This window comes from Platichthys flesus, chromosome 15, assembly GCF_949316205.1.
Source record: "Platichthys flesus chromosome 15, fPlaFle2.1, whole genome shotgun sequence".
Classification (NCBI taxonomy): domain Eukaryota; kingdom Metazoa; phylum Chordata; class Actinopteri; order Pleuronectiformes; family Pleuronectidae; genus Platichthys; species Platichthys flesus.
The window spans coordinates 10,669,114-10,696,964 of record NC_084959.1 but is presented as its reverse complement, the minus strand read 5'-3'; the positions used below and the strand labels follow the sequence as shown (position 1 = coordinate 10,696,964).

The window sequence follows — 27,851 nt, the reverse complement described above, 5'->3', positions numbered from 1 at the left end:
GCCACCCAGGAAAATGATCTCGACTATATTCTAATAAGCCCTCCCCTCTGCACCACCAAACACACACTGCACACCCTCCTCTGTCTAATTGTAATATTCATAAGCGAGGCAGCACCATAAAGCACCACCACTCTCACTAAACTCTCATTAATGCTCCGTGTGTGCAAGACATGAGACAGTGGAGTTTAAAAAGCCACTGACGAGACAGTATTTGAGGAGGGACCCACCTCAGGTAAAGAGTCCGTGCTGCTCCGGCTCCTGTCGGTGTTCCTGATGATTCAAAAAGAAACTTGTGTTGGAATAAAAAGTTTTGGAGATCCACGGGCATTCATCTGCATTTTCCTAAGTGGAGGAACGCTCACCTCTGCAGTGCACCCTATACTGGCCAAGGGCTGATTTGCATATGCCTCAGAGTGTCCTATCCAGCTTCAGACTGTTTGCATAAAACAACAATGGGGGCTATACGGCAATTTACTGTGCGTGCGTGTGTGTGTGGCTGTGTGTGTGTACTAAAAGGCTCAACAGAGTCCTTTGAATGACAACATTACAAAAACCTGTTGGTTTTCACCTTGACCCCTCATACAGCTCAATATGTTTTAGTGAAGAGGAGAACCAGGTGTCAACTGATATTTAGACAGTAAGTCAAAAGACACAAATTTGACCCATCTCAGAACATTAGGGGAAAATGGCAATTTCGGAAAAATGTATATCTTTGAATTTTTACCAATAACATTAGTACATTTTCTTTTTCTTGCATGAATGAAACTCCCCTGACATCATAATGACGTGCACTTAGAAGTTCACTTGGAATTAAGTTCATAACTCTGAAATTCAATTTAATAAATTGAAATAGTATGAGGGGGTAAACATACACATTTGTTTTCAGAATTGTTACAGATTAACTATTTTTTAATCGACAAATTGTCTATGCAGTTTCAATGGACATGGACATTCTACAAACCAAAGCTTTAAAGGGAAATAAGCAACATTATCTTTTACTTAAGTAAATGACACGGAGGCTGACTTTGCTCGATGTGTAATTTGAATTATTATTATTATCATTATAATGCTTTGCTGGCTAAAGTGGAGCTACTTTTACTATATTGTATTTAATGCTTATTATAGTTTTTAAACTGAATCAAATTTAGTAAAATTGAAGGCAATTAACATTGATGATGGCAAATAGGAGCACGAAGGTCAGTGGTTGTTAGTTTTTCTGGTAGTGGAGTGAGTACAACTATTGAAAGTATCGTTAAAATACAGTTATGGGTGTGAGTAATAGTCATATTTACTTTCCAACAGTCTCATAGGAGATTTGCCCGAGGTGTTTATATATTTATATATATATATATATATATATATATATATATATATAAATATATAAATATATATATATATGAATAAATGAATATTTTTACTTTGACTTTACACTTTGTTTAAGTAACGGCTTCTTTTTTTTCTCCAAATACCTCAGGCAAGTTAGTGCAGCAGTTATTGTCATTATCAGTACATCTGACAATTCTGTGCTTCAATAACCGATGAACTCCTCCCCGAAGTCAAAGTTAGCATATTCTCCATGTTTTAGCTCACAGTCAGAAGAAGTCCTGTCGAGTTTCAGCCTTAGAAATGTGAGGGAAATAGTCAATATTCACCTTTTCAGAAGATGGGATTGGATATTCTAATGTCGTTCTTTCTGTTTTTAAAATGACCGATGTCGTTAATCAATTATTAAACTCGCCGCCGATTAATTTTCTGCTGATAAACTAATCGATCATCCTCAGGTGGGTATATAACCTCGCTGGCCGATTGCTCTGCTGCTGCCACTACACACGGTGGCGCCAAATCCCATTTGTGTGTCCGGCAGACGGGGAAGAGGCCATAGAAGAAGAACCGGAGGCGTGTGATTGGTTATTGCTAGGGGACAGACAGCTTCAGAGCAGCCTCTACATCCTCAACACAGGACGATAAAACTCGTAATGTTCACAGTTTATCACAGTTCTGTCTTATCACACAACTTTATTTAAGTACCTAAATGTGGATAAACCAGCGGGGACGACGCCTTCTGTGTCCTAACATTTACAACATATAATGTAGCCCCCTGTTCCTCCTCAGGTGTGGCAGACGATTCTGAGAAGGTGAGTGAGCCACATTGCTAGTGCCAGTTAGCTAGCGAGCTTAATTTGTACATGTTTACTTAATGCTAAAGTCTGTAGGGAAGAAGAGAACCCGCACATGGATGAGCTCGGGTCCTGAGCTGGTTCTGTGTCCGTGTGTCTGCTGATGCTGGGCCTCTTCGTGCTCTCTGACCACACAAGCTAGCGCCGATGTTAACAGCCTCAGCCCGTGGATACTGTGTTTTAGTGATATGTGTTTTACAGCAGGGGTCATGTAAATAGTGTGGCTGTCAAAGCAAACATGTCCTCCTCACTGCTAAAGCGGTTAATTGGTGTATTGATTAGTTGGTCTGCATCTATTTCGGTTATAGTGAGATAAAGCTATTTCCAATTTAAATTGATGGAGAGACAAAATTTGATGAATCAAATACCTAATTTTGGGCTTTTTGAAACTTACTAATACAAATTGTACTTTTCTTCTTAGACCACTGGCTACAGCTTCTTAGTTTTTTTTTTCCTGACATCAAGACACTTCAAACTGACTGAAATGGATGAACAAAGTGTTGAGGTAAGTGTCGCACACATAAAGGTCCTTCAGCCGGAGATCCTACATTTTCACTGCATGAATGTTTAATACTAACGCTTGGCCAGCAGCCCATCTGGTACCAGTCTGAAGGCTGGACATTACTGGGCTGGTTGAGCTGGAATTAGTCCTGCAGCCATTTAATAAAAAACACATAGTGTGTGTGTGTATGATAATGAAACGATAACAGTTGCAGATGGTTCAGAACCACTACATTGAGAACACATCCGTTTTAGTAAAGGCATTACACTACACATTATTATGGTTGGTTGCCACACTCTAGATAATTAATTGGAAACGCTGCATTCTCTGTACGTGTGCAGAGCATCGCTGAGGTGTTTCGCTGCTTCATCTGCATGGAGAAACTGAGAGATGCTCGTCTCTGCCCACATTGCTCCAAACTGTGCTGCTTCAGCTGCATACGAGTAAGTCACAAGATTTTGTGTTTTCATCACAACCCCACTCTGTGTTCGGCTGTTAGTAGTGAACTCTGGTATTAAAGATTCATTGTGTAGAATTTAGGGACATCTGGTGGTGAAGTTGTGTGTTGCTGCCAGCTGAGTACCCCTTACCTCATCCTCTCCTTCTAAACGTGAAAGAGAACCTGTGGTAACCATCACTGGTCATAAAAACTCAAAAGGTGTTTACATTGTCCAGTCTGTGCTACTGTAAAAAACATGGAGGCCTCCGTAGGGAGGAACCGCTCACGATTTGAATATGAATCATAAAAACTCAAAAGGTGTTTACATTGCTCAGTCTGTGCTACTGTAAAAAACATGGAGGCCTCCGTAGGGAGGAACCGCTCACGATTTGAATATGAATAATTTGAATATTAACGGCCCATTTTAGGGTAAAGAAAACAACAATTGGTCGATTTAGATGAAATACACTAGTGAAAACATCACTCGGATAACCTCAATGACCTCTGATGACACTTCAAGTTACCTGGGACTCCCAGCAATCAGTTCGAACTGATTGAGCCTCTTGGATGAGAGGGGAATTGTCTTCAGGAAACTTTACCACGTTCGGTTGGCTAAACCGTGATATGATGACTGAAAATCTCCACAGACATTATTGTCAGTTATATCTTTAAAAAAAATCATTTTAATTTACCATTGTAGCCCTTTTTCATTGATTTTATTTTGATAAGATTTATTCTTCTTTGACATTTCTCCTTTCAAAGCGATGGTTGACGGAGCAGAGAGCCCAGTGTCCTCACTGTCGGTAAGCCCCTGCTAACACACATTAGAAACCTACGCACTGTCAATATTCAAACTGAACAGAAAATGTTACAGACATGTTTTCACTATTAACACTGTTTCTATTTTTAATGGACTTGATGCACACACACATAGTACTCTGTTAATCATCCACCCTCCACACACATCCACCAGTCTTTTGATAATTGTCTCGTTATAAGGTGTTTGCTTCGAGGTAACATATATTTATGTGTGTATGTGTTGTTCTCCACACAGTGCTCCACTCCAGCTGAGGGAGCTGGTCAACTGTCGCTGGGCAGAGGAGGTCACCCAGCAGCTGGACACCCTGCAGCTCTGCAACCTCACCAAGCATGAAGACAATGACAAGGACAGGTGAGCGCCTCCTACTGCTCTCGATTGCCTTTACTACCCTCCACTCGTATGTTTATTAGGGTTCAAGGATTACTTCCTATGATTTTTTTAATTATTACGTCCTGGCCACATATATCACATCCTGCCAGGAAACTCTTTCAATAAAACAGTTTTTTGAACAAACCTGCGGTAATTTTTGTTTTTCATGTAAATCATTTTCTGCATCATTAGAAAACTGTTACTTTTAATGTCACTTCATCTGAAATACATTGATCCTTTGCTGAAAGAAAAGAAGTCCCGGCAGCTCTAATGGAATTATGGTTTCATCTGAGGACAGTAGCAGTGAATTAAAACGGGCTGACATTTAGAGTGTTGAAAATTTACAAGTTTCCAGAAGAGCCTTTTCTTTCTGTATGATGATACTGTTGTTGGATTCCTGCAGATGTGAGAACCACCACGAGAAGCTTAGTGTCTTCTGCTGGACCTGTAAGAAATGCATCTGTCACCAGTGTGCCCTGTGGGGAGGCATGGTAAAGTTCCACGGCTTTGTTTTTAGATTTAGTTTGCATGCACATAATAATCACCATAATAATTTACATGATCAAGTTTCCACAAATTAAAAGTAAGGCTGCATTTTCTATCGTCTGCTAAATATTTGATCAATCAATAGATTAATGGTTTGATCATAAAATGTCTGAAAATAATAATTTTACATTGCTCTCTTCATCTGACCAACAGTCAATTTACAATGATTGAAGACAAAAAAGGAAGTGGAAAAGAATCTCCTTAAAACATGAATCCCAAATGAACTATTATTTTTCTTTTACCCAGCACGGTGGCCACACCTTCAAGCCTCTGGTTGAGATCTACGAGCAGCATGTCACAAAAGTGAAAGATGAGGTTGCCAAACTCCGCCGCCGCCTCATGGAGCTTATCAGTCTGGTGCAGGAAGTGGTGAGGACTGCTCTTTTTCACACGAAATGTCTTAATAAATGGCCAGGAGATGTACACGGTACATTCACCCTCCTCCGAGGATGAAGTTTGTCTCTTCTGGACTCAGATTCTGTTTTCCAGTTGTGCCACCCTCTGACACAATGGACCCAACGCCAGAAAATGTCTCTATTCGTATCCTAGGACTCGCTAACTTTTTTTTGTGAGATTTCTTTGTGTGTCACCAAGCCGATGGTCAACAAGGCTGTATAGTATTGCATATCGAACTACCACCTAATTTAGGTTGGCATCAAAAGACAGAAATACGTTTTTTTTAATGTGTTACTGATTTAATTAGTAACACTTCAGGAGTTAAAAGTTGAGAGCATATATCTGTGAAATGCAGTTAAATGCGAATGTGCGTTTCAGGAGAGGAATGTAGAGGCTGTCAGGGGAGCAAAGGATGAGAGAGTGAGAGAAATCCGAAACGCGGTGGAAATGATGATCGCTCGTCTGGACAACCAGCTGAAGAACAAACTCATCACCCTCATGGGTAAGACTCCAGGACACACCACTGTCTTGTCTGTGTTGAATCTTGTAAACCCAGAATCAACACAGCTGCACTAGCTGTGTCGAGTCTTGGTTTACAAGATTCAAATGCAGCTTGTAGGTAGATGTAAAATCAAGCTACCCCTTTTTTGTGATGAAACCATAGCAAAAGAGCTACTAAAAAAACCTTGTCTGACCACAGTAATAAAAGCCATCTATTTAAAATATAGATGAAACCATGAATGTTGTATATCTCCTGTCTGAAAGGAGCTATTGTTGGTGTGAGACACCATAACTGGCAATTACGTGTGTCTAAAGGTTGAGACCTGACCTAACATAGTATGGAGGCGCCTTTTATAGCTTTGGGTAATGTCCATTTGAAATATTTATCTGTACTGAGTGGATGCAGGCACTCAGTGCTCACACACACACAGCCTGCATACTCACCCACCCACTCACTCACCATCCTCCATCAGGGCCGACATTCAACACACTGAAAATAGAAATGTGCTCCTCCCCACCAGGCCAGAAGACGTCCTTGACCCAGGAGACAGAGCTGCTGGAGTCTCTGCTGCAGGAGGTGGAGCATCAGGTCTGTTGTCTGCAGCAGCTCAAACCTCCCACTCAATTGGCTGCACTACATATTGTTGTTTTGTGTTTTGTGTGACGTTAAAGACATTTTAGTCAAGATTGATAGATGATACATTCTGAGGCCAGCTTACACATTTTAAATGTTTTACTCCATGCTAATACTGAAAAGTGTGCCAACCAATTTCTCGACTGTAACACCACCATTGTTGATGTCTGAGCTGCGTCATATGTTTGCTGTGTGTTTTTTGGAACAGCTTCACTCCTGCAGCAAAAGTGAACTCATCTCCAAGAGCCCAGAGATCCTGCTCATGTTCCAGCAGGTCCATCGGAAACCCATGCAGTCCTTCGTCACCACCCCGGTCCCTCCAGACTTCACCAGGTGATCTGCTCAGCTGTAGGGACGGGTGTCACAACATATCATGGCCATGATTGCATTTAATTAATATTATCATCAACAATTTATTAGATTGTTTATCGGTCTTGTCTTGTGTGTAATTGTCCTTCCTCTGTGTGCTTTCAGTGAGCTGGTTCCTGCCTATGACTCCAGCACCTTTGTTCTCATCAACTTCAGGTAAATTATCTCTTAGGCTTTATTTAGACAAAGCTGCTGCGTCAATAATATAAATATGAAATAGACGGCTTGTTTTCAGTTGTGTATGTAGTAGTAAATAATGTAAGAATTGATTCAGACAACTCCTATCTTCAAAACAATTTTTTTTGAATTGTCTGATCATGTTGAAATAGACAGATATTGATGCCGCTTCTGTGCCTGTAGACATAGGTGGATCACGTCCCTGCAAACTATTCGTCTACACTTGTTCTGCTACATTTCAGTATAGGAGACCAGCTCCTTATCTTTTTTTTCGGGCTTACTAGTAATTTTATTGATAATATATTATTCAGCTTTATCGAAATCTGCTGCACTAGTTTCACCATTCATTACTACTTATACTAGTTACATATATTTAACAGACATTGTATGCTTTAGTGCAGGATACCTTGAAGTTAGTTAACCAGATAGTAGCAGCTGTAACTAGAGCACAAACATTTGCGAACTTGAAACTCTTTCTTTGTTAAGGGCTGTGCTTTTCTGAAATGATTATTAATGAAGTCAGTCGTGTGGGGCGGTTGTTGATGAAGAGAATAAGGATGAGTAGTACTCTGAAGTGACTCCACCCACTACTGTATCTGTTTGAGGAACTTGTTAAACCCGGAAGGTCTCCAGCAGAACCCCTGTTGGTCATGGTTATGAGTATGAGTTTGAATGATGTTTGTGTTTTTGTATGTTTGTAGCACCCTGAGGCAGCGGGCAGACCCAGTGTACAGCCCACCTCTACAGATATCCGGACTCTGCTGGAGACTCAAAGTTTACCCAGTGAGTGAGAAACAGTTTCCTCTATTCAGTATTTTTCCCTTATAAAGAAATATGAAAAATAAAAGTATTTTCCCCAAATGTTGAATCACATTTGGGAAATAAAGCATCTATCTACTGCTGGATTTTGTGATGATCAATACCACCCTTACATCTGTCATTAAATATGAGGCTACAGCCAGAAGCATGTTAGCTAAACATAAGTACTGGGAACAGGGAACAGCCTGGTTTTCGCTGTCCACAACAGTAACAAAATTAACATACCATAACCTAGAAAGCTCAATTATTAACTTGTTATAGTTTGCTAGTAACTCCCCGGTGGTACTGTAAATCAATGCTTGTGTCTCTCTTAGTAACTATTAATATGTGTTTCCTCAGGATGGTAATGGTGTAGTCCGGGGAAACTACCTGTCTGTATTCTTGGAACTGTCTGCTGGACTCCCTGAAACATCAAAGTATACATTACTTCAATATATTCGTTCTCTATTTTCTTTCTCTCTATCCTCATGTTCCTCAGCAACATTCTTTGCATATTTCTAACATTTCTCTAAGGTTAAACCTGTGGTTACATTATCATGTAATCGCAACAAGTAGACAGGAAAATACACACCTAAATTATGAAGTTATTAATGCTGGAATATTCATTAGTTGTTGGTAAAAGAAATAGGGAATTGTTGAGGCTGCTTTTAAATGATATAACTGTCTGAAACCATCTCAAGTCCTAAGGGAGTCTAGAGGCAAAAAGCCATCCTGATATAAATCAAATTTTATATAAAATGATCACTTATGCATTGTTTTACAATTGGAAGGCAGGAACCACGCTGTGCTGTTTGTTTTCTTAATTTCAAATGGCACAATAAAGGTGGTACAATGCATTTTACTGAGAAACTGCAAGCCCAATTTTAGGACATGTAATGTGTTATTTGCGCAATTCAGTCTTTCAAGGGCCTAACTACTTCTGAAATCCTGTCTCAAGTCTCTTGGTGTGTATTTTATTGAGTAGTGATGTTATATTGAATCTGTGCAGGTATGAGTATCGAGTGGAGATGGTCCATCAGGCCTCCAACGACCCAACCAAAAACATAATTCGGGAGTTTGCCTCAGACTTTGAGGTTGGTGAATGCTGGGGCTACAACCGCTTCTTCAGACTGGACCTTCTGGCCAGCGAGGGCTACCTGAACATGCAGACGGACACACTGGTCCTCTGGTGCGGTCACACACAAACACTAACATTATCATCATTCTGCAGCTCATGCTCACCTGCACAAGCACCCAGATAATACAACAGGATAACAGATTGTGATCAGTTTCTATCTGTTTTGCTTCACAGCTACCAGGTTCGCTCACCAACATTCTTCCAGAAGTGCAGAGATCAGTATTGGTACATCAGCCAACTGGAATCGGCCCAGAACGGTTATATCCAGCAGATCAACAACCTTAAAGAGGTACTGTTGTGTTTTGTTGTTTGTATTTGTGGTAAAAATCAGTCAAGATTGTAAATTTCCAAGTGACAGCAGCTTTGTGAAGTTTGGGCTACAAGCCGTAAACCATAAATCACCTGCAGCTGCAGATTCCAAAGTTTCAAATGTGTCGTTTCACAGTTGAGATGCATTTGAAATAATGCACAGACATCTAGAAACTTTTATTTTAATGCATGGTGCACGCACAAACTCTCCTTCAGTATAAGCATAAGAGAACTTAATTTAAAACCTTTAAAAAGATGCTATGATTTTGTCAGACACTGGAGCAAGAGGGAAGATACCAACCCTTTAAGACAATGAATTTTCTCATTGATTGTTATTTTATCACCATTAATCACTGATTCCCAGATTTCAAAGCCTGAACTGTGAATACACCTTTTTGTTTATGGAAATCTGTGTTTCATTAATCTATCACTCATTCATTTATCTGATTTCAGAGGCTGGCCATCGAGCTGTTTCGCCGTCAAACGTCGCGCAGCTCGTCCCCACCTGACATGAGGCTGGCTGCAGGCACCACCGCCTCTGAAAAAGACCCTCGCTCAGTGAAGAGCGACGATGATATCCAGACCATGTTGTCCAACACAAAAAAATGTGAAGAGGAGGAGAGGACGCAGCAGGATGATTCTAATGTAAGGATGGAATGTCCAATTATTTGACTGAGTGAAATACTTTATTTTTGCCCACCCACCTCCTATGTTTTGTCTTTTGTATGTTTCCCTGTTAAAGTAAATGTTGACATTTAAATTAGGGCCATGGTAGATTTTGGCTGAAGAAAACACAAGCCCTGATCTCTGTGTAGTCACCGTGTGACTGTGTTGTTCAGGAGCTGTCGGACGGTGACTTGGAGGTGGACTGTCTGACGGAGGAGGAGGTGAACCCGCTGGATGGCAGCAGCACCTCAGGGAGCTCCACAGCCACTAGCAACACTGAGGAGAACGACATAGACGAGGAGACCATGTGAGTCGAATTACTTTCACTGCCTTGATGTAAAGTAGTGTGGAATTTACAGTTTTTTTTATTGATTGATTAATGTGCATAATAATTACAAACACATTTTTGTTTGCATAGGTCTGGAGAGAATGATGTAGACTTCATTGGGAACCTGGAAACAGAAGAAGGAGAACTTCCTGATGACTTGGCTGGAGCCACAGGTAAATTCAGTATGTAAATCCCACACTTCAGTTTTACTTTTCTTTTGTAGGAATATGTATTTTGTTTAAATCTGCAAAGGAGATCTGAGATGTATTTGTTTGTCTGTCAGCAGATATCGTGTGTGACTCGCAACATAATTCAATAGAACGTGGTTGAAACTTTGCTTAGGGTCAAGGGAATAAAACCTAAGTTATATTTTTCACATCCGCTCCTGAGGATCTGCACCATCTTGTTGCAAGCATCTCAGAATGTGTGACCACATTGTGACTGCACATGCGTAGTAAACAGATCTCCTTTTGTATCCAATGTCCTTGTCTTTGTCCCTTTTGGAGTATCGAATGAAAAGGGATTTGTTTAGCGCCTCCATGTGTGACAGCAGAATACTTTTCTGAAGCATCACAAACACAAAAAGGTCTGTCCACTTACATTTGGGCTCAAAACAACCAGTATAAAGGCAACATTGTTTTACATTTGTTTTTCTGTCCTAATCTGTTAAACTTGACTTGATTTCTTTTGTCAAAATATAACCTTAAAGCAATAATGCACTATTTGTAGTGTGAGTTTTAACAGGGCACTACAGTAGGGCTGCAAATAAGGGTTATTCTCAGAGCTTCCCAGAGTCTAAGGTGACATTTGCAAAGAAAATTACTTGTGAATCTGGAGCCATCAAATATTGACTCTACAACTGGAGATAAAAAGTTTGTTCTGTCTTCAGTTTAAGAAAATAAAAGCCTCAGTGACTATTTGTTAATTTACAGAATAAAATCTATTTGGGTTGTCCGACAACTGCATAACCAGCACATACTGAAGGAGCTGCTCAACAACTATCACTGTGTTTGACTCTGTTGGTGTTGAAAGGCATAAAGAGGATGAGTCATTGTTGGAGCACTGAGCCCTCACAGTGTGCTGATATAATAACACTTGGTCTGTGTGTGTGTGTGAGGGGATCGTGGTTGAGAGTTGAGCACAGACAAATTACAGGAAAAAAAACAGCTTCATCTTTTAATTAATTGTTTAATTCAGAAGTTTCTACATAAGCAAAGATCAATTGTGAAAATTAGATGGATAATTTCATTAAGAAAAGTGCCAAACTGATGGAATTGTTTGATAGTACTGATGATCTTGATTTTAAGACAAATCAAAAGTCTTAGTCCATATAACCATGTGAAAACTCTTGTCTACAGGTGGATCCAGCTCTAGTGCACCTTCCTTACACCGCAGTGCTGCTGCTGGTCGCAGTGGCAGCGGAGCTGCTGCTTGTGGTGCCGTTGGGCCAGGCAGTAACAGCCTCCTGGAGATTGACCCGGTCATCCTGATCCAGTTGCTGGATCTGAAGGAGCGCAGCAGCGTTGAGTCTCTGTGGGGCCTTCAGCCTCGGCCTCCTGTGTCTCTCCTCCACAGCCAAGGTCTGTAAACACAGCTCGCAGCTCACCAACAACAGATCATTCCAGCTAAACAGAATCAATACACCAAATCTCACAAAAGGTCCCTTTGGATATGTCACAGTAATTATAGTTGAATGAGGTTAAGGGACAGGCTGACTTTGCTTTTCCTGCTCTACCCAAAACATTTGAGAAAACGCTTATACATTTACAGTTTTATTGATTGAGACCCTCCCAGATATTTAGATGCGATATTGTTTCTCTTATGTTGGAGAGATTTTGTGCCTTGTTTAAACACCTTGTTTCTCTTTTTGTTCAGTGAGGGACAATCTGTATAAAGTGCCCCAATTGGGTCAGTTTATGTTTTTTATTCACAGATGTAACATTAACCAAGTGTAACAGATTCAGTGTCGTTTGTGTAGAAGTGATATTTTTGTTGTTCATTGTTATTAGAATAGTGCCCCAGTGTCTCACCCTGGTGGATAATTCTACTAATTGTATTTCATTTAAATTTGTTTGCCTATTTAATCTTCATAATAGTGAACACAGAATATAGTGCTGAGTAATGTAAGAAGATTGAGTAAAATAGATCAAGCTGAATCATAGTGAGTCAAATTGTAATGAGATATAAACTCTGATGCTGGACAGCTCATCTTGGCTACTCATATAGTCTTATGCAGCATATGCTGTCATCAGGACAGGTAATAAAACTGCTGTGTACTATGGGAATGGGAGTATTTGGGGAAAATAGGTTCTGTACATTCAATCTACTCTATACATATTTTAAAACCCACATTTCATAAAACAGACCTCATTGTTGTTTCTGTCTCTTCCAGCTCACACTCACTCCAGGAAAGAACGAGAGCGGCGGCCTCAGGTGGTCCGACGATCAGCTCCAGACTCGGGGGTCCTGATTCGCCTTAAGGCTCAGATGGCAGAGGTCCGCAGCAAGATGTCAGTCAAGAGTCAAGCGCTGGAGGCTCGGGGGGCCGTGGAACCTAGGCCTGGCCCATCAGGGGCTTTCAGTGTGGAGGAGGTTTCCTCTCACCACGCTGATTCAGAGCTGTCAGCTTGTCGTAAGACCAGTGAGCTGGACCTCCTGGGGAGAGCAGCTGCTCGGTCCAGGCCCTGTCGCCCTGGTGAGTAGTGCCACGATGCTAAACTGCTACAACACCAAGAGTGCAATAAACACAGAAAACACTTTGTTTAAAAGTTAACTGAAAGGATATTTGACAGTTAGTGGGTCAGGAGCACTGAGATGACATGTAATTACATTTTTGTGTACATGTGTGTTTCTTCTTTCTGTACGCAGTCAGGAAATCTCTCTCTCCTGTCCTGGACAGCAGTGGCTCTCTGGTTGTGAAGAGAAGAAGTCCAGAAGAGCTGGACAAGGAGCTTAGAGGAGCAGAAGCCACCCCAGAGCTCAGCCTGCATCCTAAAGAGGGACTGGCAGCTGCAGACGGTCAGTAATTTGTTAACTTGTGTTTCTTTTTAATCTTGCATTGATAGAGGTTTTCTTTTTTGGTGACATATCCACAACATAGACAATATACAATCCGTTTGGTGAGCCATACCATGATTGAGGATTAATATAATCTCAGAGAAAATATGTTTTTAGTCTATTACCAAGGAGGTTACAATATTTATTACAGACTAGAATCTGAGTTCCTTTTGCTGTATTCATTTAGGAAGGAACAAAACTTAATTTGAAACCATATGAACTGTTCAATGTTTCCTTAGAAGGCAGCAGCTGTGACTATGTGAATTGACGGGTAAAACAATTTGTTGCAGCACAGTCCCTGTAGATTACCTCTTAGTGTAAATGCTGTATTTCTGCTGTTTATCTTACGATCTAAGATTTGTTACAAAATATTCCCAACCATAAACACTTTTTTAGAGTGTAATCTTTCTACTGTGTTGGGTTTTTGTTCTCTGTAAGCCTGCAGACTCATGGGTTTATGGTATTACTCAAACTAAACTTTTTCCGACATAGTTCATGACTTGCTTATAACATGTCTCTTTTCCAGGAGTGCTGAAGGCAGACGGCCCCCAGGGCCCCGTCTTGTCTCAGGGCTGCTCCTCATCAGAGCCGGGCTCCACCTCCAAGCAGCAGTACTCAGTAGAGTCACAGCTGTATGGGAACTCTGGGCCAAAAGATGACATCTTCTCCTTGGGAGGACCAAGCTACTTAACTGCCAGCAAGATCTGTGGCAGCAGGACCCTGGGGTGAGTCTCAGAGACCCATCAGTCACACGAAAAATATCAGTATTTAGCTACCGCAGACAGTTGTTACTAAAAGAGAGAAAGCCTCTTGACTTACAATGCTTCCATTATCTCCCACCACAGGGCAGCAATGTTGGACTGTGAATCTGAGGGCTCAGGAAATCAGTCTTTGCTGGAGGGACCATCTGCACAGCCACAGTCAAAGGAAGGTCTGTTCACCCTCTGCCACCCTCAGGAACTAAGATATTTTAATTTGTTTTGTAAGAAAGTGCCATATTAGTTAACTTAAAAAAGAGTTCAATAATGATCACTGAAATAAGAAAAGACAGGTTTGGTGGTCTCATCCTTTCTCGCCCTGTTTGTAGATCAGTCTCCCTCTGTCCTGGTGGCAGCAACAAGCAGTGACAGTGACAGTGAGGACGATGGGCTGCAGAGCAACAACTCAAGCTACGACAACCAGACTCCTCCCTGCACAGGTGACACACACACTCCCAATGTACATGATAACACATACTGCATGTTTTTGGGTTATCTCAGATGATTAATGTGGTTTAAATCTGTATTCATCTATCAAAGGTCACACTGGTGGACCCTTGTTTTGGTCCCGAAACTGGACCATCTAGTGTAGATTACAGTGCAGATGCAAGCTGTCCACAGACATTTAAAGACCTGCCATTGTCCACAAAACCGCTGTGACAGTTCCTTATACAGTGGGTGTCTTTGTCACGATGACCCACTTAAACACACAAGCTGAAAACAATAACAGCCCAGTTGTTGCAGCTGGTAAATATCCAACATCTAACATGCTGTAACACATGGCAAATAAACACTCTCTCAGACTTTAATATCAAATCAGTGACGTGCAACAGCAAAAGCACAAAAATGCTTTTTTTTTATATCGCTGTGATCAGCTGACTAGTTACTCTTAAGTCAATATTAGTGGGTTTATATTCAACACTGTGGCAGTCGAGGCTTCATCACACATCTTAAAGGGGATAAAATTATGTGGATTATGTGATGAAAACATTGATTAACAATTTAATTCAATACATGAAGCATTGTTTCATGTTTTGAAATGGAGACGTCTCAGATCTGATCGGATGGTTTTCATCTGCAGCAGTTTCTCGTCTCTCGAGAGGAACAAATGCTCCAGTGGATGTGTAATGAACTGCGCCCGTTTCCATTTATTTTTTGTCAAATTTTTCTTTTATTGTTAAACTTTTGCACCTTGACCAAGGGTTAAAATCTTTAGTTGATCGTTTAACTTTTTATGATTTTATACTTCTCAGGTGTTTTTATGCACTGGGTGATGTTAAAACTCTCACTGAGCAGACAGATGTTACCAAGCTCCACAGAGTGGCTGATAATTCACCGTGGGTTCATTGCTTTGCTATTTCTTCTTCTCCTTCCTCCAGGAGAGCAGCTCATGTCTGATGACATGAGTCTTCCTGCTGACAGGTGATTCCCTCTGAGTCTGTCAGACCTGGCAACCCGCTGCTTTATCCTCTGTAGCCACACAGTCTTGCAACAATGGCCGCAGACAACACACAAGCTTGTTACACAGATTTGTAGAGTAGAGAAGCTGCTTGTTATGCATGAACTCAAAATTCATGAAAATTCAACACTAGGTTGTTTGATCGCCTGTTTGTCCAGAAAGAGTGCATTCGGAGGTAAAGACGGCGGTTGATCAACTTCACATGGTCCAATAATATCAATGTCAGTAATACAGTGTGAATACAATGAAACTGCACATAAACACAAAGAGAGAGAGAGAGAAACCCCACATCGCAATTTTGCCATTTAAAATGATATTTCTCTCTTCACTGCTCAGCATTTCTTGGTCGTCAACTTTCAAACACGTACACACTTTCACTTCTTTCATTGTATCTTCACTAAGTGCATCTGAGGAACATGTCTGAACGTGTAATGACTGAATTTCTAATCTTTATACTTTTATTTTGCAAACCTGAACCTACAAGCCGTTAAGTCACTTCTATTAACTTTAAGTACACATCTGTCGCTTTTTCTGTGTATAAATACTTTTATTAATCTGAGGTTTAAGTGAGTTAACTGTAGCCTGTCAATAAGAAATGTTATCTGTTGAGTTCAGTATGCTCTTCATTCTCAACACCTACTCGACGTCCTTCAGCCGTGCCCTGCACCTCTCTGTGTTTGTGAGCTTCCTTTTCTGATGTAAACTATAACATTCTCCCTTTTCGGGATATTTATGTAAAAGTCCTCACTCTGAAAAGCAGCACTAACAGGAACATCTGTCTCCGTTTGACATTTGAAAAGGCTGAAAGATCACAGAAGAATGTAGATTTGAAAACAACTACTCCACTGCTTTCTTTTCTTGCCTGAAATTATGAAGTATACTACAGACGCCATAACAATGTCCTGGCAGATGTTTGGTTCAATCTGTGTCTGCTCAGACAGTAGATTAACACTAGACAATGCTGCTCTGTGCAGGTGGAACCTTTGACCCAAGCAGAAATACCCTGAACAGGAATCTTTCCCAGTAGGACCAACACAGCTCTTACCAACCAAAAGTGGCTCTGAGGCGTTTAAGGGAGCGATGCCAGTGTGGTTGACTTAGCATGTATTATACCAAGACCCTGAAATTGAAGGAGCCAAGTTAACATTCAGTTTCGAATTACACAGTAACACCAGTGTCTTTCCTAACGAGACATGTCTCTGTGCCTGATTTGGCGTCAGTGCTGAAAATGCACAGCAACACTTGTGTTGGGTTGCAGCAAATGATACTTGTGAGTAATGATTCATGTTTTGCTCATTTTTTCAAGTGAGTCTTTGGTGTCAGCAAGGAGTGAAAAATGTCTGTCATATTTTATTCACAAAGTTATTCCATAGTGTTGAATCCACAGAACACACTGTCAACAGATTAGGTTGGAAACGCGTCAGGCCCTGAATGAACTAGTGACGCTTCTTTCTGTGGGTTGCGTCTCGAAATGTTTCTGTGCTGTGAGCAACACAAATCAAATTCCATTTAGAATCATGGTATTGCTGAAGAGGCGGACATTCCAATAGATATATTAAAACCATAGCAAATTACACAAGAACGATCTACACGATGAGACATCAATAGAGCGAAGAGTTCATTTTTTCACACTTTGTTATTCATATTTATTTGAAGCTCGCTTGTCTTTTACTTTGGATAAAAGAGAAGACTTTACATATTGTTCAGTCTTTAGTTTACATTGTAAATATCTTACCTGCTGTAAATCGGCTCTAACGTGCATGGCCTTATTGGCTGGGTGGAGAGAAGAAGGTCGTAACAATGAAGCTTGATGTTTTAATCCACTTCTACAGTTCCAGTCCAGTGATTTCAGGACTGGATTTCCGCTTTTCCTCCGTCACTGCTGCTGCTCACGAATTTGATGGAGGCGTTTGGAAACAGCAGCCACGTTTACAAGTTTTGTTTGGATCAGATTTTCTCTTATTTGTGCTTGTTGTGTCAAACCCTGCTCTTGTTTTGAATGTTCACAGGATGTACTGTGCATTGTTCAATGTGTACATTTCCCTTTTTGTCTAATAAATAAAATGTTTTACGATTCTGAAAATTGCCATTTTGTCTTTTCTTCTATCTCACATCACTTCACACATTGATCACAGATGACATGAGGTTGTGTGAGGGATGTCGAGTGCAACAAATTCTAATATAGATTGTACTCAGGCTAATTTCTGTGCTTAGTTTGCCCAAGATTAAAGTTAAACTGGTTTATCTTTAGAGGTTCTGGTCATTTCCTTGGTTAAATAATCCATTTGAAGCAGAGAGACTGAACTGTCAGTGATGGATGGTGGTTGTTTACAGCTTGTGGTTATAATCCGTCTTAGTTTTCTGTTTGTCTATCCTGTGGGTTTGTTTCCAGCCTGTCTGTGACTGCTCATGTTTCCTACAGTGGTGTAAGAAGAACAATAATCAATATGAACCATACATATAATATCTTTTTATGTTATAATGGAATAAAAGTCCTTCATTCAAGTTTTTACTCAAGCAAAAATGTGAAAGTTCAGTACAAGAGTGAAAGTAGTCCCTTATACAGAATCAGCCATTTTAGAATTGTGTTAGTTGCATTATTGGATTATAATTGTTTATGTATTAAGAGCTGTCTCATATTGTCCTAATGTGGATCTAATTGTTGTCCCAGGGGACTGGATGTCACTCAGCATGCACAGGAAGTAGGTCATCGGTTTTGTTTTCTTAGTCATGTCTGAAGGCAAAATGATAAGACTGTGAATAAGACTTGAATCCACTAAAAATAGACACAAAATGATGGGACAGAGACACAAAACAAGGACCAAGTGATGCAAAACGACCACAAAGAAAAGCAGCGTCATTGCCATGTTTGTTTGTTTTTAATCAGGTGGGCGGCCTGAGCCCTGTTGTCTTTTACTTTTTGTCCATGACTGTATACAGGCAATGCTGATCTACAAAGGGCTTGTTTTAATTGTAGAGGAGAATATTCATTTAGCATCAGATAATGAAACTGAATAGTAATTTATAAATTGGAGTCCCGACCCATTGTCATCGTATTACATGCGCCCTTGTTTCTAAGCTTCAAGACGAACCCTCAAGGTCTTTCCCCCCCGTCTCTGAATTCCATTGCCCTGTTTTCCTCAAAGCCAAAAACCACTGGGATGGAGAGAATAAAGCCAGATTACGAGTGGGGTGAATGATGAGTCTTTTTATAGAGACAATGTGGAGGACTGCTCACTTTTGTAAAGCTGTTTATGTAACGGCAGACAGCACTGTTCCGCCTGAAAAGCCTTGTTACAGCATCAGAGTGCTCCTCACGCTGCGCGGCTCCCGGCTCTTCACTCTGCTGTCAAAACAACCTGCTCAGGTTTCCCATCATTCACCTGCAGCACGACTAAACATATCTCCACTTCCTGTGAATCTTACTGTGTGTTGTCCAACCACCCCGGAGACTGTCTGACCCGTCTGCGGCTGAGTCACAAGATGAATCTGAGGAAGTTCTGAGATAGATTAAGACGAGAGGAGAGAAAAAATATTTCCACTAGACAAACCGGTCATGGGTTTTAAAAAAAAAAAATTGTGGTGAAAAGGTCTGTTTCGCTCTGTTGACTGTTGTTCGATTCAAATTAAGGGATTAGAAGGAACAGCCTGCAACTCAGTGTTATTATACTATCCCAAGAATATATTTTCACTTACTGTAACATTGTGAGATCTGGCATTCTTTGATATTTCACCATTTCCCCCCAGGGAATAATGAATGGGTTTTGACAACAAAAAAAGAAGCATGCAGGGGGCTGATATCTTTAAGTGTGGGAAATTTGGTGCGGCCTGATTATTTGGGGACTGTTATATTGGTGGCAATTGAGTGTCATTCATAACTGTCGACTACAGCTGTGTGGAAAATTGTTGTGGAGAAAAAAGTATTTTCCTCTCTGCAATGTGACCGAGCAGAGTATATAGTATCAGAAAATAGAAATGCTCTGGTAAAGTATTTGAGTTTCCACCACCAGCAGTGATCATTTCATCAAACTGTCCTCCAGAGAGAAAATAACCATCAAGCTGCTCCTTCAACACTGAGTCAGGTATTAACTTCAGTGCAGAGAGGCCCTGCAAATGATAAGAAACGTGTTTTGATCTACATGAGTAAAAAAATCGCATTGTCCATAAAGGTGTCAATACAAGACGTACCGTTCAGACTTTAAAGCATTTGATAGTTACAGGTATTTGTTGTTCTTAAGGCTTTGAACATCAGCACATCAATTCCAATTAAAACTGATTGATACTACAAGTCTCAGCTTTAATTAGGGTAGATTCAGGAGTTCCATTGTGATGATTGTGATCAGGCGACTGACTCAGCCAGTCGAGGAAATTCCACAACAGAACCACCGCCATGTTTGACCAGTGGCTTTAGGTCGTGAGCTGCTCCTTTGTTATTTCACAATTTCCTCTTCCCATCATTTTGATTTGTCTTTCATCAGTTCTTTTCTCTTTGTATACTTCAGCCTTACCTTTCTGTTTTTGAGTTTCCCCGATGACTTGCATCTTTTTGCTGAGTTAATGTTCACCAAGTCTTCTCTTGATCAATTGGCAAGGAAACATCAACACCTGCCTCATAAGGAGCATTTTTGACCAGTCATGAAAAACTTTTTCTTTACCATGCTGTTTTTCCGGTAATCCTCATTAATGGTGCTATTTAATGGGTCGTTTACCATTGTCTTGTTTACCTTTGATACCTCTCTGAGAGACTTTCCTCTGACAGCGCAAACCCTAACCCTTTACATGAAGAGAAAAAAACCAACTGACAAAGGAATAATAGGCATCAGCCAAAGACTTGTTCTAATCTTTATATACATGATAATTAGTCACCAGTTACATTACACATAATTATATACTACAGGAACACAGTTAACACAGGTACTCAACGTGGGTTTTTACAGTTTTTTTTGTTTTATATACCTATCCTGCATGTTGAATAAGAGCCAATCATGCGGCTTGTCTCCACGTCTGGAGGACTAAAAAGAAGCGGACTGTGGACCTGAATGAATCAGAGCCCTCATCGGTCCCATCGCCTCCTCAGACCTACACTTGAAAGACTCCAATCAATCATTTCAAATGTACACGGACGTCCAAACTGCAGAGGAAGGCCGATACGACTGAACAGTCCTGCCTCCTGTACCACGAAGAAAACTTCACATTCATTTTTCCACAAACGTGCATGATAAGCTTTAGATCTCAGTGACGTCATATTTCACGAGGAGGTGAAATCAGGCTGACTGATGACTTCTTGCAGGAGGTGTAGGAGTGTGTGAAGCCGCAGATTGTGACTCATACTCCTATCCTCTGTGGGAAAAACGAATAGGAAATTGACTTCAGGAACTCAGCGGTTATGCTCTGTGACCTTTTCGAGTATGGCTGACAACTGCATCTCGCCGCATCCATCAGCAGAAGACAAACCCCCGGAGAGCCTCTTAAAGCAACGTCATTATTGCTTACAGAGAAATAGAAAAAAGCTTTTTTGTGTACAAGGACACACAGTGCAGATTCATGGAGGGCCCTAAACTTAGACACAGATTACAGGAGGGCAGAGCCGGACTTCTGCTCGCTTCTATTATCAGGGGAAGGATACTTCCGACTCAGAGGATCTTTTTAGTGCAGGCAGCAGAGCATGAGTGAGTGAGGGGTTTTTCTCAAGCTTAGGTAGAGGATTTACAGCGATTTAAAGATGGTGAAACGTCTTTATTGCTCATACAGTGACGACTTCTAGCAATTTTGAATACGATGAGTAACGGCACACTATAACTAATTCACAGGGTTGGGGTGACTGCCGCCCACGCGTCCCTGTCACCGAGCGCTGCTGTGGTGCACATCCTCAGCGCTTCACTTCCTGAGCTCTGGAAGACCTGCTGTGAAACCGTCGGGGATTTAAACCGAAACCAACAGTTAATCCCAGGGGATGGGAACCTGCTGCTGCACTGCACAGCTGCTCCGAGGCGTAGCCACAAGCACAACATGCCCCAAAGTGTCGGCCAGAGCAGCACAGAAATACCACCAGTTACCAAACAAATACAATTGTATTTTGTTATAATAATAATAATAATCATTTTAAACATCTCAAGAATCTTGTAATAATGTCAAAGGACCAAGTATCTTGTTAACACGACAAAGTATCTCAAGTGGTCAACAGTAGAAGCAGCCACCTTAGCATTGTAAAGTTTTGAAAATGGTGCAGACGTTCAGATTCTCCTCTCGATATTAATTGTGATAACTGCCATCGCCGGGTCAACATGTTTATTTGACTTGGCTTATACCTGAATTCTCGCGAAATAATAACATCTCCATCAGTCTCAACTGTACGTTGCACTAGCGCTAGCTATCGAATGTTAGCATGCTAGCACTCCTAACTACAAAACATTATACCAGCTCGTTAGCATTGGCACTGTGCCCAGTTTGTCTCGGTTGTGCCACATGTTTTTCTTTTACCTATAGAGTTACATGCACATCTTTTCAAGACTGTTCTCATTTTAATGAAAAATAACAACACTACACTACATTAGCCTTGGCTTCTTGTGGACAATTGTCCTTATTCACACGACCACAAGAGGCCACTAGTCTAGAAAAAGAAAAAAAAACATAGGTTGTTTTTAGAGTTTAAAGGAAAACTGATATATTTTTGTGTGAGGAAAGAAAGAGAATTTGGCGAATCTTTGAATTCATCAGCACATATTTGACCTTACTTCCATATGTGCAAAAAGCGTTTCGGGGGGAATGAACCCTCCATTTATTGTTGGGAATGATGAGGTTAACGCAAAAGTAGCTAGTCCTTTTTATTTAGAAGAACATGCAGTGACTCCTAATGTCAGTTTGAATGGAAATCGTTGTCATTATAACAAGATCCTGAGAAAATGTTTTGTCTCCTGGTGTCATCTCTGTCTCTTTGGGGTTTTCTGCCCTGTGTGTGCCATGTAAAAGATCTCATCTATGATGTAAATGACAACAAAGTGAGGCCCCAACTCAACAGCAGCTCGGTTCTCTTGTGTGTTCCTCATCTATCATCAACACCTTACTCATCATCTAACGCCTGCAGAGTTGGAATAAAAACCTACAAACTACTGATATAATCTGATTGGCAAGATGCTTCTTTAAGGCTCATACTGATAATAATAAAAAAAAGAACTCAAAGCTGAAGACTGGAGACAACAGTAATTTAAGCCGATAATAAACATCTTTAGATATTTTCTCCCAAGATTTGAGGGGTGAGAAAGCAGGGTGAAACAGCAGCTAGGCCATTATAGGACACTACAACCTTCCAGCCAATGCCAGACCAGTCCAGCGCCTTTATATACCTTAGTAGCTTTTGAAGGCAGAGGCCGAGTTCCGAGAGTGATGCCCCTCAGGCCTCAACATCATCACCTCCACCTCCGTGTGGTGGTAGGGGATGTTTAAAGCCTAACATCCGACCGTTTAAAGTCAATATCTGAGCCATGTGTTGAGCCTTGTGGAGCATGGAGTAAAACCACTGATTTATAAGACAGAATTATTATATACACTCTTCCAGCAATTGCTCAACTCACAATGAGTATTCATAATATACATACACATCCATGCCCAAGTGACAAAGTTGAGATGACTGTGATTTCCATTGTTTTCTGGTACTTCTCCCATCTTCTCCGCATATCAACCAATGCCTCTAGAGACAGGCTTTTTCTGTGTTGAGTGTCTAGACAGTACTTCCTCATGGCTAGAAGCCCCAAAAAGAAGAACCACAACCTTCACAGAGTCTTTGAGAACGTTCTGGGTCATGAGGTACATTCTGCTTCATTGACAGTCCACAGGATGGTTAGAGGAAAATCCGAGGTGAGTCTCCGTCTACCAGCAAGACTGAAAACGGGAAGTTGTGGCCGCATTTGTCAGGGATGACAAACCAGTACCAGTTGTTGGATAAATCACTTTTTTAAATGTCTCATCTTCTCAGTGTTTCCTCTTTTGGTGACATGGGCCAGGAAAGTGGAGGCACAAGTAACAGATCCTGGTTATCACTAACATCCTGACATTTGTAAATTCACTGCATCAATCAAAGAAATTGGGGAATGACGGTGTTAGGGAATGTTAAGGAATAATTAATAAACGTTTGATAAACCCCATTCCTGAACAGTCATTGTCCAATCACAGCTAAGCAACCACAACTAGGCACAGCATGGCACGTCACATCACGTTGACCATGTCCTTGTTAGCCTTTGCCAAACCAAATACACAAGCAAAAAGCGTTTGGAAATTATTGAAGTGTGTCTGGCTTCTCCAACCGTCTGTATCACGTCTTTTGGAACGTTAGCAGCTGAAGCAACTCCGGCTAAATCTTAACATTAAATAGCATTTCATTTGCTAAACACATCATTAAGTCCAATTGACTATATAAAGATGGACGACGTGACTTCTCCCAAAGGCGTCTTGATTGCAGTATAGGTGAGGCAAGTTAATATCAAATAATTTTCAAAGATGGTATCTTTCATTTTAGGTAGTTCTTATCACACTGATCATATTTCCAAGCGCTTATTTTCCTGGTATACTAGATGTTAATTAGTTGTCTGATGAACTGTTGCTCGAGCCCATGTATTGGCGGGACATTATTTACTGGAGACAATAAGAAGCTAAGTACCTAATATGCTAATATTAGCAAAATGTATGTTTCAAAGATTAGCTTGATTTTTGATTCGGTAAATCAGTTACTCGCAAAGTGACAGGTGTAGCAATGTTAAGTAAGGGGGTGGGGCTTAGCGAACGTCAGGTGCTCCAACAACAAAAGGGAACAAAAGTGTGTTAAGGGTAATGTTCTTTGAATGTGACTGGCCATCCGAGTTATGTAATTAATTAATGATCATAGCAGTTTTCAGAGTAGATTTGTGGGATAGTTTGTCTAGTTATTCAAGGTTAGATACAGTAATACTATATTGTTATACGTTTAATGCAAAGTGTCTTTCCATAGATTAGTCTCACCCAGTTAACTGGTAATGGGGCTTAGCTTTAGCATCAAGGGATTACATGAAACCTTTCATAATAGTGTCATCATATAGACCAAGAGGAGGGTTATTATTTGATGGTTACATACTCGTTTGTTTATTATGTTTGGATGGACTACCTACCATATCTGGTGTTAGATAAATTAAAACCAATGAATATCAGCAGAGACCAGGTTTCTATGTCTCAGTCAGGAGAGATCAGTCTTAAGAATGGTGGCATAAAGACCGAGCTTGCTAGGACTTGCTAACATAAGTGAAGTGCAGGCTTGTCAGCAGCATGTTCGAGCACACAGAGGGGGCTCTCCGTTGTAGAATCTGGATCAGATCTGAGGAAAATCCAATTATAAAGACACTGTGGGGCCATGGGAGCTGGCCTCAGTGGACTACTCTGACAGAGGGAACTATCTTGGAGTTTGTGATGACTGGGATGTTTGCTGCGTAATTATAAAGCTGTTAACACCACAACTATATTTACAGATAGAAAACTCTTGTTCTCTTGTCTCAGGCTACTAAGGCCTCCAGGAAATGGGCAGATTCCCTTTATGTTATCCAGAGGACTATAGCGCTACTAAATATAATAATCAACATTTTGGCAAATTCACTTGCTTGTTGAGAGGATGAATACCACTCTCGTGTCTGTACGCTAAATAAGAAGCTTCCGTCGGTTTATGATTAGTTTCGCTTGGCATTAATCTTCAATGAAGTGATTAAGCATGTTTTGCACAATGTCAAACATTATTTTGAATGCATAACCCAGACTTGTCTTCAATGGTGATATTAATATAAATTCCAATTGATAATAAATAATTAGTGAACGTCTATGTATGGAGAGTAGGCTTTAGTAACACACATGGAAGGCACGTGTTCTGCAGCTATCCCAGTCCAACGTTAAACAGTCCATCAAGCCTGCTGGAAAACGCTTCTGTTCAGTGGGTTTTGTGTGAAGGTCAATACACTTGAAATACTTCCAATAACTATGTGGCCCAACAGCAAATATATAACAAAAATATATTATCCATACTCCCTTCACTCACCGTAAAACCCATTAACCCAGGGTTATATCCCCATCTGGAATACTGGACTACATTAAGCCTTTATTCAGGTAAGTGACTGATAATCTTTTATAATCAGGTGTTAAGTGCTTTTATCTGTAGACGAAATGTGGCTTGATAATGGCTGGGTCAGTGACTCTGTGAGAGGGGGCAGAACAGCATGTGCCTCCAGTCTCAGAAACCAGGATCAGCAGTTGTTCCGTCCTCCTCCATGAACTTTAGTTAACTGTGAGGGAGGAACAGGAGAGAGGACAAAGAGGGAAGCTGTGCAATTTGACCCTAATATAATGCTAGGTCGCTGACATTCTCGACTGCTCTCTTAAGACAAAAGATGATGTGATGCCTCAACCTACACCGGTAACAGAAAATAGAAGTAAGGAAAATAATAAAGCTGTGTGATCATACAATCAACCTATAATACAAATTTGTGTGAAAGGGTCAATTAAGTAATGATGCACAAACGTTAGCACTTTTGGTTTCAAAGTGTTCTTCACTAAATAAATTCCTTGTTATTCTTTAATAACCAAATTCAAAGGCTTACTTAAGTACATATCATTGCTGTTGTATGGTAGGAATATTAATATCAGTGCTACCTTCAAACTGCAGTATCTGCTAGCACTACTTTTACTTACATCACAAAAAATGGCTAAATGATCTTGGCTCCAAAATCTGAAAGAAACCCTTTAAAGAAGAGTGGAGGGTCTTATAACCCAACAGTGATCATGCAGTGATATATTCAGCAAAGTTCAAGTGTTCACATAGTGTTGGCCATGTGGTGTATACTCTTCTTCTGTAAGCTAAGTGGTGAGATAATTATCTTTTCTTTGTCTGTATACTTAATTTAAACATACCTCATTTCTGTCTTAACACTGTCAAGAGTGGAGCAACCAAGCATTAAACTTTAACTAATGTTCAGACAGCATTTCCAGCTCAGGCTTAATTTTGATCAATGGTCACAATGGAGTGGATCTAGGTTTGCATTTTACCTCCAGCATTGAGGAGCAGGTCCTGTGCTCAGTGGGCCAGCAAACATTTGGTAACATTTTGGCTGAGGAAAGTGAGCACCACTCTTCTGACAGAGAATCAAATATCACATGACAACTGCAGGAGCCACAACTAACTGTTATCAAAGAAGGACCTGTTGTTGAAGGCAGTGGTAGGTGGGTGGGCTGAGGGGGCATGGAGCCGGACTGAATAAATTAAGGAGATGGTTTGGTTTGGAGCACCTCTTTAGATGATGGCATCATTGGGCAGGTGAGGCACTGCCACTCCAGGCCTACAGTTGGAGTAGCGCTGCATGTGAGGCGGCAGGCGACCAGATGGTAATAGGCCTAGCTTCTCCCTAAATCTGACTGGCCACCTCCGGCCCAATTGCCTTCTATCAGAGCCAAGCATGCGGCTTTTCCTCATTGCCTGGCCTAAAAGCATAGCTGTCTGGGGCCAGAGTGGGTCCGTAAAGCTAGAGATGCTAGACCCCTGCAAAGGAATACAGGACCCACGCCTCACTGGGCGTTCTTCTCTGTAGCTGTGGGAGGCTGTAAAGAGGTCTGAACTAAAGCCGGAGCAGGGCTGTCGTGAGCCCCCTGTCAGGGAGATATGGCCCTCAAGTGATGGCCCGAGCAGGCTGAGGCTAGTTCTGTCCGTCAACGAGTCTGTTCGGTCTTCATAGCCGAGGTCAGCAGGGGCCGAGCACTGCTGTTGGGGCCATCCCCCACGACTCTTCCCTCCATTGTTCGCAGTGCTCCCTCCTTCACCACCACTGCGCTCTAACCTGGCTGTCTCATCTTCCTCCTCGTCTTCCCGTTCTCCCTCCTCCACCTCCGCTACTTCCTCTACCCCCCTCTCTACAACACCCTTCTCCTCGTTCTCTGAGCCGGTAGGTGGTAGGGTGCGAGGGTCCCGCAAAAAGACCACTATGACTGTGATATTATCACTTGAGCCCGCATCACGAGCAGAGGCCACTAGCTTGTGGGCTACCATGGTGGTATCTCCAGAGTTCTCCTCGAGGTGGTCGCTGACCACCCGCACTGCCTCATCTGAATTTACTGTGTCCCAGAATCCATCACAGGCCAGAATCAGGTAGTCTTCTGAACCGTCCATTGGGAAGATATCATGGTCTGCATCCCCACAGATGTAGGGTTTGTGCTCTTTGTCCCCTGTCAACATAGGCAACAGGTGAGGTCCTTCTTATACCAGCATTTATGACAGCAAAGTTTACAATTTGCATTGCCATTCAGATAGACATCTTCATTTTTTAAGTGAAACTTACATTTTCAAAGCGACTACCTTCATATGCTGAACATTTATAATTATTTCTGATTCAACTTCTGAAATATTTCAAT

The 27,851-nt window shown here is 41.2% G+C and overlaps 2 protein-coding genes across 9 annotated transcripts in view; one reads left to right on the top strand and one right to left on the bottom strand.

The window, feature by feature from the left end:
- The first annotated feature begins 1,895 nt into the window (after positions 1-1,895).
- trim37 (tripartite motif containing 37) lies at positions 1,896-17,526 on the top strand. 7 transcript variants are annotated; one of them, XM_062406393.1, is made up of 26 exons: positions 1,896-2,135; positions 2,599-2,682; positions 3,021-3,122; positions 3,881-3,921; positions 4,173-4,289; positions 4,711-4,798; positions 5,100-5,222; positions 5,628-5,751; positions 6,272-6,339; positions 6,593-6,717; positions 6,859-6,909; positions 7,632-7,713; positions 8,089-8,165; positions 8,738-8,917; positions 9,041-9,155; positions 9,629-9,820; positions 10,015-10,148; positions 10,260-10,342; positions 11,528-11,749; positions 12,045-12,077; positions 12,562-12,864; positions 13,038-13,187; positions 13,753-13,951; positions 14,072-14,157; positions 14,314-14,424; positions 16,418-17,526. In XM_062406393.1, the coding sequence occupies exons 2-26, from the start codon at positions 2,662-2,664 to the stop codon at positions 16,468-16,470; spliced, it is 2,880 nt and encodes a 959-aa protein (XP_062262377.1). In that variant the 5' UTR covers positions 1,896-2,135; positions 2,599-2,661; the 3' UTR covers positions 16,471-17,526. The 7 variants fall into 7 exon arrangements, with proteins under 7 accessions (XP_062262377.1, XP_062262375.1, XP_062262376.1 ...); XM_062406391.1 differs by having other exon boundaries at positions 10,260-10,351; XM_062406392.1 differs by having other exon boundaries at positions 10,260-10,351; positions 15,364-17,526.
- Positions 17,527-20,279: 2,753 nt separating this feature from the next.
- ppm1e (protein phosphatase, Mg2+/Mn2+ dependent, 1E) overlaps positions 20,280-27,851 on the bottom strand; it is a 38,056-nt gene continuing 30,484 nt past the window's right edge. For both annotated transcript variants that reach the window (XM_062406879.1, XM_062406878.1), the window contains one exon: positions 20,280-27,665. In XM_062406879.1, the coding sequence (XP_062262863.1) occupies positions 26,740-27,665 (926 nt within the window). In that variant the 3' untranslated portion in view covers positions 20,280-26,739. The remainder of the gene's footprint in view (positions 27,666-27,851) is intronic.

Coding starts and splice junctions, on each gene's coding strand:
- trim37 (XM_062406391.1), top strand. CDS start 2,662: ATGGATGAACAAAGTGTTGAG. Junction 9,821..10,014: donor CGCAGCAGGATGATTCTAAT/GTAAGGATGGAA, acceptor TGTGTTGTTCAG/GAGCTGTCGGACGGTGACTT. Junction 12,865..13,037: donor GTCCAGGCCCTGTCGCCCTG/GTGAGTAGTGCC, acceptor TTCTGTACGCAG/TCAGGAAATCTCTCTCTCCT.